Source organism: Scatophagus argus, chromosome 22, assembly GCF_020382885.2.
Source record: "Scatophagus argus isolate fScaArg1 chromosome 22, fScaArg1.pri, whole genome shotgun sequence".
NCBI lineage: Eukaryota > Metazoa > Chordata > Actinopteri > Scatophagidae > Scatophagus > Scatophagus argus.
In genome coordinates, this window is record NC_058514.1 from 14,594,590 (window position 1) to 14,607,381 (window position 12,792).

At 41.4% G+C, this 12,792-nt stretch overlaps 1 protein-coding gene across 6 annotated transcripts in view; it reads left to right on the top strand.

Moving 5' to 3' along the window:
- Positions 1 to 12,034, top strand: part of osbpl8 (oxysterol binding protein-like 8) — an 84,312-nt gene extending 72,278 nt beyond the window's left edge. For 4 of the 6 annotated variants that reach the window (XM_046379731.1, XM_046379732.1, XM_046379734.1 and 1 more), the window contains 13 exons: positions 785 to 969; positions 1,905 to 1,986; positions 2,108 to 2,206; positions 2,423 to 2,519; positions 2,674 to 2,772; positions 3,131 to 3,228; positions 3,838 to 3,927; positions 4,148 to 4,284; positions 4,384 to 4,569; positions 5,209 to 5,362; positions 6,987 to 7,089; positions 7,901 to 8,006; positions 8,095 to 12,034. In XM_046379731.1, coding sequence (XP_046235687.1) covers positions 785 to 969; positions 1,905 to 1,986; positions 2,108 to 2,206; positions 2,423 to 2,519; positions 2,674 to 2,772; positions 3,131 to 3,228; positions 3,838 to 3,927; positions 4,148 to 4,284; positions 4,384 to 4,569; positions 5,209 to 5,362; positions 6,987 to 7,089; positions 7,901 to 8,006; positions 8,095 to 8,224 — 1,566 coding nt within the window. In that variant the 3' untranslated portion in view covers positions 8,225 to 12,034. The remainder of the gene's footprint in view (positions 1 to 784; positions 970 to 1,904; positions 1,987 to 2,107; positions 2,207 to 2,422; positions 2,520 to 2,673; positions 2,773 to 3,130; positions 3,229 to 3,837; positions 3,928 to 4,147; positions 4,285 to 4,383; positions 4,570 to 5,208; positions 5,363 to 6,986; positions 7,090 to 7,900; positions 8,007 to 8,094) is intronic. The other 2 variants (XM_046379733.1, XM_046379736.1) reach the window with 1 other exon arrangement.
- Positions 12,035 to 12,792: the final 758 nt, after the last annotated feature.

The window sequence follows — 12,792 nt, forward strand, 5'->3', positions numbered from 1 at the left end:
CTCATGGCAAACCACCGCTTCAGAGTAGCATCTCCTTATGCTTTGAAAAGAGATGTGGTTTAGCACCTGTCTGACAACTTAAAGGGGCCGGTTTTACCACCATTTTGTACTGAACACTTCTTCTGCATAAGCACAACATACTGGCATACAGAAAATCTTGCCTTTTGGTTGCATACCGCATACCATATGCTACATTTTGCCAAAACAGTATGTACTGCTAGTATATCGTATAGTTTACCAGCCAAAGAGCTTGTTTACAACATTACACCATATTGGTAAAGGATTTCCAGCAACCCTTTTCACTTTTAGTTAGAATTAAACTTAAACTGAAAGCTTGTTTTTGTTTCTTGCATAATGAGGGGAAATTAGAACATCCCTCTGCTGGGACTAGAACGAAAAGCTGTAACATGAACAGGCTTTGATCACAGTCTGTGTGGATTTGTGTGTGTTGGTGTGACTGTGGTGCTATGAAAATAAGTGTGAAAGTACTTGTATGCATTTTGATTCTGATGAAATGACAGCTCACTAATTAAACACCTACTGAAGCTGAGGCAAAATCTTTATAGCTATGAGCTAATTAAAACCCGCTTTTGCAAACCTGTGGCACAAACAGTCAAAGAGCATGCAGAGACTCATGCAAGAATGTGAAGTTTTATATCATCATATAACTGAGTGCATTAACATGTCTGCAGTATTATTGGCCACATGTAGACAAAATAAATCATCTTCTCTACTCTTCTGTGTGTGTGTGTGTGTGTGTGTGTGTGTGTGGCTCCATGTCCAGGCTGGTGAGGCTGCTCAGACAGAAACGGTTTCAGAGGAGAACAAATCTCTGATCTGGACTCTGCTGAAGCAGGTGCGACCTGGCATGGACCTGTCCAAGGTGGTGCTGCCCACCTTCATCCTGGAGCCAAGGTCCTTCCTAGACAAACTGTCTGACTACTACTACCATGCGGACTTCCTGTCAGAGTAAGCCCCTCCTATTTTCTGTTTGGCCGTCTGCCCTTATTTGCAGTTTAGTTGAGAAGGTCTAGTATGGACTGGTAACAGGGGCAAAACAGCTAGCCTGACTCTGACTTAGTTCAGACTTTACAAACTTCATAATTTCCTTAACTAATTTTCTGTTTTGCCACTTGGTGTATTGTGAGAGTCTGCATATCCCTGAATTAAAAACCTCTGCACCTCTCTAAAGGTGCTTAAAGGCATACAGGCATAAAGGCATACTCAGCAAGAACAAAGTAGTGAATCAGAACTTAAACACTGTTTCCTGATTGTTTCACAGCGGTTACATTCTAAAATGAACCCGCCCACGGCTCTGCACAAACCCAGTGGAAGATACAGCATTGCCTGATTTTGTGTGAAAGCTGCCAAAGCCACACTTCATCCTGTCCACCGTCTGCCTCTCTGCTCTGTGTATATGTGTCTCTAACACGCAACTTTAACACGTTTACAGTATGAAAATATAAACACTTGTTAGATGATTGTTTATTCTTGTTCTTTTTCTTCTCCATTAATGAAATATTTTGGTATTTTCTCATGTGTCCCTAATTGTTCATTTAGTATTTAAGGTCAGAATATAAATCTTGGTTTACTTTCACTAATTCACCAATGATTCCTTGTGTTTGCAATGTGCTTTTAAATTTGAAGTCGAGTGGCTGATTGTTCTATAAAATGTGACTCATAAACACTGAATGTGTCTTATTGCCAAAAGAAAGCAAAACACAAGGTGAACATGAAGGTGTCTTCGCCTACTGTGAAGTAAATACACAGTAATAAGTAGGGAGAAGCTGTTAGCAACGATCAGGAGAATGTTTTACAGTAGCAGATAGAACAGAGTTGTACCGGCCGAGTTAAACAGCACGTGTCTTAGAGGAGCGTCAGTTTAAGTGTGTTAAATGTTTCAGGGCTGCAATTGAAGAGAACGCCTACAACCGGATGAAGAAGGTGGTGAAGTGGTACATCTCTGGATTCTACAAAAAGCCAAAGGTCAGGAAAATAAACATGAATTCAGCGTTTCTTCCTGATGAGCTACACAGATGATCCCTGCTTTCTATACACAATATATTATATTAAAAATCATATGTCGTGTTGCTTTTTTAACCCACAGGGGTTAAAGAAGCCTTACAACCCTATTATTGGAGAGACTTTCCGCTGCATGTGGCTCCACCATAAGACCAACAGCAAGACCTTCTACATCGCAGAACAGGTAACAACAGCTCCACTAGTAAGAGTTCTAACAATCCGATTGTTCAAGAGTTCATTCGTTCTGTATCAGCTAAGTCCTTTGGGTTGGACTGTTGGAATCGGCTGTCTGTGATAAAAATGAATCATTTGACTGATTTCAAATCACCAAAATAGGTTCCCTTATATTTCCTCCTAAGTAGCAATCAAGGTGACCACATCAGTGTGTGATTTTCTTCAGGTATCCCATCATCCTCCAGTGTCAGCCTTCTATGTCAGCAACAGGAAGGACGGATTCTGCCTCAGTGGCAGCATCCTTGCCAAGTCCAAGTTCTATGGTACGCACACACCACTAAAATGTACTTAATGTCACCCTCAGTAGCCCTCAATCCTAATAAAAATCAGTATAATAATATTAATTCAGCTGTGCATTTATTATTCATTTGATGCACAAGAACATCTGTCCACTGACTGCTGTTGTTTACGTTCTAGGAAACTCCCTGTCAGCCATTTTAGACGGGGAAGCTCGTCTCACTTTTCTCAACCGAGGAGAGGACTATGTGATGAACATGCCCTACGCTCACTGTAAAGGTCAGAGTGCAGCCTGCTCATTCTCACACTAGGACCTCACCTCAGTGCTTCCTTTAATGTGGCAGTAAACTCTGTTCATTGCCACTTTGATCCATCCAGTCACAGAGAGCTTACAGAAAGCAGAGTTGTAGTTGATGCAGGTGTCGTGCGACTTTTGTGTTGCAGTCTCTATGCAGTGAAGTGATACAAAGGATGAAGGTTTGACACATCGCTTTTGGTCATCAGAAGCACATCTGCCTGACAAAAATCCTTCAGATTAATCAGTCAATAAATTACCTGGAGCGAGATTTATCGTACCACCTTTTCTGAGTCTGTAATCTGTGGCTGAAATTTCTCTCGGTGTTGTTTCACCTGGCAGGTATCCTCTATGGCACCATGACCCTGGAGCTGGGTGGTCAGATCACCATCGCATGTGAGAAAACGGGCTACAGTGCTCAGCTTGAGTTCAAACTGAAGGTCTGGCAGTGTTTTCTTGTTTGAAACAAAGCTGCTTCTTTAATAGTGGCAGATATTGTTTGCACTTTGTTGACAGAGTAGCACCTTAAGAGCAGTAAACTTCTTAAAATCTGTTTCTGACATGGCTTTTCTGAATGTCTCACGCCACTACCAACTCCACCATTCACTCCCCCTCCTCCTCCCCGAAAAACATTCCATCCCCCAACTGCTTCATCCTATCATGAACTAGCGACAGGTACACGTCAGGCAAAGCAAACGGCAGAATCCAGACATTTGCATTTTAAATACAAATTATAATAAGTGTCACTCACCGTGTCACTTTTGTATTTGAGGGGACAGGTTGTGCTTAAAACACAAATCAGACCATACTGTACCATCCTGCTTTAAACCACTACAAACACATGAATGCAGATAAAATGACACTTAATAACTGCAGTATTTTTTACACAGTAATTGCAGCATATAAACTGTATGTATGCATGCATCTCTCCTTCTATCCCCTTCCCTTTTCAAATTCCTCCCTTTTCTTTTCCTCTCCCTTGCCTCCCTTTTTGCCTCTCCGATCCATCTCCCTGCTCCTCGTCTCTCTCCCCCCCTTCTCTCTTCCAGCCATTCCTGGGCAGCAGTGACAGTGTCAATCAGGTCTCTGGAAAGATCAAGCTGGGAAAAGAGGTGTTAGCCACACTAGAAGGACACTGGGTAAGACTCAGTCTTCGGCGAAATATTGTTCAGTTAAAACTGTCTTTCTTAAATCTTCTTATAGTTGAAGAAAATGATGGGGTTGGGGCTGATGTGATTTGATGTGGTTTGAAGAGCCTGTGAAATTACACCAAAATGATGCCAGACTGCTACCCATGAACCATATAACTGCTCTAGTTGGAAGGCAAGTAATGAGAGCGTTTTGTCTCTGCTCTCACAGGACAGTGAGATCTTCATCAATGACAAGAAGACAGGGACAGTGGACACTTTCTGGGACCCGACACCAGAACTGAGGCAGAGTCGACTGACCCGCTGCACCGTCCCGCCAGAGGAGCAGGGAGAGCTCGAATCAGAAAGGTGGGCTTAGCTATCAGAGTATTAGCAAATCCTTAAACAGTCTGAAAAGGTTCTCATACTTGCCACACTGTGATCATCTGACTTCACTGAATCCATCAGACTGTGGCAGCACGTCACCCGGGCCATCAACAACAAGGACCAGACCGAGGCCACCAACGAGAAGTTCTTCCTGGAGGAAGCTCAGAGGAAGTCGGCCCGAGAACGCAAGGCCAAATGCGAGGAGTGGATCCCAGCCCTGTTCGAGCAGGACCCGGTCACAGGAGAGTGGCATTACAGATATGCCGAGTGAGTGCCTCCTGTCAGATTAAAGTACAGTGATGGGCAAAATATTTCAGCACTTACTTCACATCTTCTGCCTAATGCAAACAGAAAAAACACAGCTGCCTGAGAGTGTTTAGAATAATGATACCACAGCTTACTAGTCACATGAAAATCCTGCAGTAATTTTTAGAGAGACTGGTGAATTTTTAAGAAAGCATAGCTCTTGTTTTGGGGAACAAACAGCACAGTTGTCTTGATCACACCTGGTTTAGGACATGTACTGTAAAACTGTCCCCAGTTTTCTGCCCTGTCTTCCATATTGAATTGTCCAGTGTGACAGGGTGCCACCTAGTGCCGATTCCCTGTACTGTAAGTGCATTTGTAACATCCAGCTTGCTTGCCAGACTTCTCTTGATGATCAGTGGATTGTATGAACAGCTTTGAATGTATTATATGATAGACAGGACAGTCTTCTAGGTGGCAGAATGTAATGCCTGTCTACATCTTACTTTAATTCTCTTTTTGTTTATCTGCCCTTATTTGACATGTCTGTCGTCCCATGCTACACACACTCTCTTTCACTGATATGTATTTTTTTGTCTCTGTCATCTTTTCTATTTCCCCTCTTCCTGTCCCCTCATCTCTCCCCCCGTGCCCCTCCAGCACAAGGCCATGGGACCCGCTCAACGACCTGATCCAGTTTGAGAAAGACGGCTGTATCCAGACCAAGGTCCGACACCGCACCCCTATGGTACGTTCTGGCAGTCTTATTAGTCTGAGTAACCAGGGGCCGCGGAGGGACAATTTCAAGTGCCAGGTAGGTCGTCCCGATCGAAAGCCGCCATCTTTCAATAACGCAAAAGCAGCTCGCCGCCTCAGCCACTCGCTGCATCATCCTCATTGTCGTTTCTTCTCTTTGTGTCGTCGTCGCTGTGTCGCCATCGCCGCCGTCGTCGCCTCCTGCTCCTTTTTTTTTGTCTTTTATTTTCACTTTGTCTCTGTTGTTTTTTCTTTTTTTCTTTTTTCTTCCTGCCCTGGCACCTGCTGTTCTCTCTGTTTAAGAGGGAAGGTTGTGTCAAACTGCATGCTAGTAAGTGGACGACCAGGTGTTGTCCCTTTCTTGCATTGTGGAGAGGAGAAGGGCCGTGTACATATGTAACACCTTATTTGGAAATGAGTGAATATAAGATTAATCAACTAACCTTTAAGAATATTCATTCAAGCAGTGTTTATTTGTACGTGGGCATCATTTAACTCAAAAGTCACTGATTTTTGCCATTTCACTCCAGAGAAATGTGTTGTTTTATTTCACTCTGTGTTTACAGTATTTAACTTACAAAGAAGGTGGAGACAGCATCTGTAGCTGCAATCAAATTTCCATTGCAAAATGTATCGAAATGATAATAAAGCCTTGTAAAGGTTTAAATGGTGTGTTGACACTGTGTGATGCCGTCAAATATGAATATGTTGTTAGCAACATTTATTGCTTCCACTTTTATCCCGCATAAAGTCGAAAAGAGAGAACAGCTCATTTAACTGCACCATCACCACTGTCAGCAACTGGTTTTATATCAGGGTGTCACCCTTCACCTGTCCTCACCTTCAGTTTGTCTCATCTCCTACAGAGCTGCTCCTTGTTCATGTCATGTCAAGTAGCTAAAGGCTGCAGTGTTGCAATTGCTGTTCGTGTTTGGAGCCTGTCAAACACTTTTTAATTCTGTGTGTGTTCACGTTAACCACCTGCCAAGTGCCCTAATGAAGTCTGATTTGGTGAACGCGTCCGTATTTGTCACCAACACGACTTTTACTTTATGGTTTAGCTTTTGGAGTACCGCCAGTGGAGGGACAGGAAAAATAATTCTTGAATAATAGATATTTATATTTCAAGATTTTCAGCTCATTTCTTGATGAACGGTGTGCACAAACCGTTAGACCTTTTTTGGGTTTTTTTTTTTTTTTTTTTGTGCTACCAACCTAAAATTAACTTAAAAGCTGTTTATCCTGACAAATACTTCAGGCCTGAAAAAATTTGCATCACATTAAATAAAGCATTTAGAATAAGAGCTGTAATCCAGTCAGAGTTAAATCCCTCTGAACTAAATTATTTTAATGTCCCAGCTCTTGGCAGGTTTGGTTAATTTTGGAGGCTGGTTTGCGTCATTGTTGAATGTTTTAAACGAATACTGCGTGTCTTGCACATCCTGTCATTGATGACTAGTATTTCTGTGTAGGAGTGTGTGTGTGTGTGTGTGTTGGGGGGGGATCTTGCATTTGTTATATTGATGCACATGTAAACGGTTCTTTTAATTTTCTGTTTCAAATTCTCTCGTTCTCATGCTCCCATGTTTTCTTATTTGGATGTAGCTGTTGTGTGTGGCCTCTTTGTTTGACCTGTACTTCCTTGTGTGCTTGTTTGTTTGCGTGTGTGTATGTGTATGAAGGTAACGGTGCCAAAGAGGAAACACAAGAGCGATAAGCCCAAGAGCCCAGAGAGTGGCTGCTCTTCACCCGAACCCGACCGCCAAGACTCATCCGGCAGCGAACGTGAGTCGCACACACAGATCAGCCAAACAACCTCTAGGTTGTGTTTTCGTGGGAGTTGATGGTGACGTAACCTGCTTGGGTTTGACGTTTCAGTTCACTTTATTTCATTTAGTTAAAGAGACCATGTCCAGCATAACGATCTAAAATGATCAGAAGCTTGAAGCTAGTATCTTTGCATGCACGCATCCACATTTTTTAATCTGTCACATTTTTGCAGCACCGTCTGTATTTGATACTTTGAAGTCTACCACAAGCTCATTGGTACTGATGATATTAATTCTCAGGTGACTGTCATTGTACCATAAGACAAAACTCAGTCACTAATATTATATGAGTTTGGACAGACACGATGGTAAACTGCAACGTGACTGCTGCTACAGATAGTTCTAGTACACAAGTAAGTATTTGCAGGCTGTTATACATCTACAAACTACAAGTTAGACTGGTGTGACAGTGGGTTGTCAGCGCATGAGGCCGTTTAATCCTCCAGCCATCAAACCGCTATTAAACGTTGTTGTAAACTCATCACCTTTAAAAGTGTTAGTTTTAGCAAAAAATAATTTTTTAGCAGCCGGTTTTTAAGTTTTTAATCCATCCATCAATTTTCTAATGCTAATCTGGGTTCAGGTCACCCACATCAACTGATTATGTTCTGAGGATTTATTTATATATACAGCTTGGAGGCACTGACAAAAATGTGTTATAAATGTCGATAAATTTAATTGATGTAACAAATAATTGCAGGCCTTATTTTCCTTACTGGTTTTCCAACTTTCTTTGACCAGAATCCATGTTTAACACGCTGTTTCAGGACACAAAAGCAAGCATAACAGTCGGCTGAGGAAAAAAGGAGCAGACCTCAGTGAACTTCAAAGTGCCATTGAATCTATAAAGCAGACGCAGGAGGACATCAACAGGTGAGACGTTCGTTAGTCTCGCTCTGTCATGAGCGTGATAAGATGCTTAACTTTAGAGATTCTACACGTGTTTCCTTTGTGTTTGTAGGAGCATCAGTGTGCTGCGGAGTCGTGCGGCAGGCCGGGCGGAGGGCAGCTCTTTCCTCCAGCAGCGCGACTACGTCATCATTGTTTTTCTCATCTTCCTTCAGGTCCTGATCAACTATGTCTTCAAGTAGCAGCCACACCCCACGGAGAGAGTGACGCCCTCACACATACAAACACACTCCCACACTCTCTGAACATAAGGTGTCACAGTGGGGGACTTAGAACTTTGACCTCTTACAATAAGTGACTACAACAGTCTCCTCTTCGTCTGTCTTTATTAAATCCAGCCACACACGTCCAGGAAAGTGGAGGCTTCCACACAAATAGAGACTTTTTAAAAACTTATTTTTAACCAGTCCATTCCAAAATGCTGGGGAGAACCACAGATTTCAAAGCGGAGGGGAGCGGCGATAAGGAGAGATTTCTGGAGATGATATTTTGGTGTGATGAAGTTGACTGCCACTCTGGATCTTACTGATTTGCCTGGATCTAAGAGGCAAAGACAGCAGCTTTTTTTTTTCTTGTTTTTTTAGCTGTTGCTTATTTAGTCTTTTCGGAGTGAAATTACTCCGTTCACATTTCACCTCAAATGACAGGGAACCTTTTAACTTGGAGATGAGTACCGTGACTCAGATGGTCACACATATTAAAAAATAAAAAATGACACAACTTTAATTTTAATTTTTTTTTTTTTTTTATTGTTTTGTTTCTTGGCCTGGTGTGTCCATGAAAAGAGGTCTGCTTGGGACAAAAAGTGATGATGAGAGAGAGGAAAAACAAAGTGGTCCAATTTATGTGACTTTTATTTTTTTATCTTTCATATTGGCTGGGGTTTCCACACTTGGAAATGGGCAAGGAAGACAAATAACACAAGTGACATGTCAAAAGGAACAGAAGCTATAATTTCTGCTGTATAATAAAACTTCACATTTTGCATACAATGTTATTGTTTCCAGAAAAAAGTCAAATGTTTGACTCAATGTTATTGTATACTGTAGGTAGCATGTACAGACAGGATTAGGACATGTGTTAGGCACACTATTTTATCTTCAGGCACAAATGCACTGGAAACATCAGTTTATGTTCTTCATTGGGTCATCAGTTTTATTAAGACTTGCGCTCAAGTGGACATCAAACTACTTTTAAAATTTCTGCAGGCAAAGGGACTTCATATGTTTTTAGTCAAAGTCATCAAGACTTAACATAGTGCAAGTTAAAGGAATGGACATATGCTTATTTGCTTATTTGCTGTGAGTTAGATGATAAGATTAATATCACTCTCTTACGTGTCCATTTAACACAGTCAGTACCCGGTTAGCTTAGCTTAGCATAAAGGAAAACAGCTCGCCTGGTTCTGTCTAATCATAACAAAGTCCACCTAAAGCGACTTCTAAAGCTCAGTAATTCACGTTATAGCTCATTGGTTTAATCTATACTCAAAACAAAGTGTAAAAGCAACACTTATGGGTTTAAAGAAAGGTGTCCAGGGCTGTTTCTTGTCATAATTGCAAGCCTTTTATGCTAGCAGCAGAAGTGAGTGTCTCTCTTGTCTAGAACAAACCACAACAACTGCAAAATCACAATCTGTCAGTTTTACTCTTGAGTTTTTGTAAAGAAATTACATGAAACGCGTTAATTTCTGAGCTTTAGAGGTGTTGGAATGTGGATTTTGTTACCTTTGGACAGATCCAGGCTGGCTGCTCAAAGTATTTATGCTAAGCAAGGCCAACCGGCTGCTGTCTGTAGCTTCATATTTACTGTACAAACAGAATGGTATCCATCTTCTCACCTAGCTTCCCTAACCATGTAGATAGGTATTTTGACCATCAGGTTTAAGAAATGGTCTCCATATATCAAAGCAGACTCCAGACCAAGCCATGAAAGAGAAAACCCTTAACACTCCCCTTACTTCAGCACAATGATCGCAAAGTCAAATTCAGAACATGAGTCATTCTTCCAGTGTTTTTGCACCTCAGCTGTTCACCTGGAAAACTAGAATAGACACGTTAGTAAGTTATTAGTCAGAGAAGGAGATAGACTTTTTCTAATTACTACTATCACCATAGTAACCATTCCAATTGTTCGCAAGTACCAGCCAAACTCAGTGTGTAGAGTAGGAGTCGGCCCCGTTCACTGTGTAAATATCCAACGGGATGACTCTTTCCTCGCGAGTAGCGCGTGGCATTTTGACACCAAGGTTCACAATACAGACACTCCCGCACTCTGTGCACAAGCCAGTCTTTTCAGCCTTGTGTGTCTCCCTGTCAACTGCTCTGTAGATACACATGGACATGGGCAAAAAAAATGAGATTAATTGGGGCATGAAGTTAGATTCCCAGTGAAAATGTATCCATATGGTCTTAAGAGGTTGCTGTCCTTCAGCAGCAGATGCACAATTAACTTATTGGAACTTATGTGAGTAGTTATTGTACATTCTTGTTCCAAGAATCTGTTGCCTTCCTTGTTGGAAACAGGTATTTTGAAATTTTAAAGTTTCAGAAACAGAATGATGGATAACAAAGTCCAGGGCAAAATGGCCAACTTAATACCTTGAAAGTCTACTGGCCTAAGAGGACTATGACTTATGAGGACTCACTGAATTTAAGGGCTGTGTTTGTTACACAGAAAAACAAAGGGTGGTCCCAGTATCTAGGTTTTGTATTGAAAGGTTAATTTGGATCTTGTATCTTTTTCCCCCTTACCAAGCAAGGATGAAGGCAGCATATTAAACCTTGACCTGACCTTTTTACCGCATAGTCTGTCAGGAATTTCTCCTAAAATGTAAACAAGGACTAATTGAGGCAATTCAAAAACGAAACCACATGTGGACCGTATCTGAATATTGATTTTGTATATCTCTTTGCCTGTCATGATGTTAGCCTTGTCGAAGTTTACATATCTGATTGCCTCCGCCGTCAGCAGACTGTTGCGCAATGAAAACTTAACGCTAACACAGATATGAGGAAAAACTAGTAGCATCGTCGGGAGCCAGATGTACCCCCACAAGCTACCCGGCTGGCCCGTGTGTATTTGTACATGTACTTTTGTGTATCCTCATTGCCTCGATCACTCATCTTAAATAGAGAATCCAGATGTTAGAATGTGGATAAATAAGTATATACCAGTGCCTTCTAGAGTCAGGCTGGGGAGGGGGTAGATGAAGGGGAGTTAACGGAACTGAGAGGAGGTCAGCAGGGGTGTGGTGGGTGTGGTATGGAGCATACAGACCTAGCCAGAGTCCTAGTCTCAAGCTGAATCAATAAAGAAGGGAAAGATGTTGAATAAAAGGATTGATGGGAGGACTTGGACCTGGACTTGGACTAGGACCTGGTGGCGGCTGTAGTCACTGTAGTGCTTTAGTGGGGACGTGCCATACGAAGCCATAGAAACGAGTCTGGCTCCTGCTCCGCAGCTCGCCACCCCACCCTCCTGCCTTCCCCTACTGAAGTGTCGCCATAGTAACTCTCCCATAGGTTTCCGGATGCTGATTCCTGCCACAGGAGAGGGAGGGAGGGAGGGAGACCACTCCTCTCCACTGTCGTCCTTGTCCCTCTCTCGCTCTCTCACACACCAAATTCAGAGGGAACTAAACATCTTTGCTCTCTGTTGTTGTTGTATCTGTAAACTAATACATTTTATTTATTCCTCTTTTCTATGTTGGTTTATGTTTATTATATTTTCTGCTTGTAGCATTAGGTCACTATTTTCTTGTTGTTAAGCCACACACGGTTGGCTTTACTCCACAAGTGACTGTCCTCAACTTGTGCACACTGTCAATGTCAACTGCCCCTCTCCCCTTATTACCCCCACACATTCACCTACCCTTTTGCCTATCTGAGTACCTGAATATATTTATCGTATGTCCATGGCAACTATAACTTCCCTGAAGTTTGTGGTCACATGTAACATAACAAAGAATAAAAAAAAAAGATGACATCCTGCTGGCTTTTTTGTCTGTTTTTGCTGTAAAAACCCCACTGACAGACTTTAAACCAAAATGTAGACAAAGTATCAAATGACTGAAAAGTGCAGTTAATGTCAAAGGAAGTGGAGACATGCCACTTTAACTGGGTTGGAGAAAATCACAGCAAAACCAAACAAAAGAAACATTGACAAGATAAAATGAAAGCAAACTGAAACAGCCCTGACACATGGAATGACTATAATGTGTATGAGACAGAAAAATGGGACAAAGGGAATTCAAATCTGTTTTATTTAATTCATTTACTAATCACATAAATAATTGTATCTTTTCCAGTTGAGGAGTAACTGAATGACCATGACCAAGCACATTCACACTATACTGTATTTAACATAAAACATAAAGTAAGTCTTACATTTATTTCTCTTCTTTTGGTGCAAATGCAGATGGTCTAATTCCTACAACTTTAAATTCTAAAAGTACATATAAGTTAAAATGATTTCCAACTTTCCTGAAAAAAATATTACATTTATGCAATCTGAGAATGAAAATACATACATACATGTATTGGCTCCATTAATTATGTATTGGCCATAATAAACTAAAACAAGTAAAATACTAGTAAATCACAAATTGCAATAATGAACTGAGCATTGATCATCTAATGATGGATTAAATCAAGCTAAGCTAAAACTGAAACTTTGCATGATTCTTATTGGTTCAGTGTAATACAGCTCATCCACCATTAGAGGGAGGTGTGGAGGCTTCTTCCAGCTT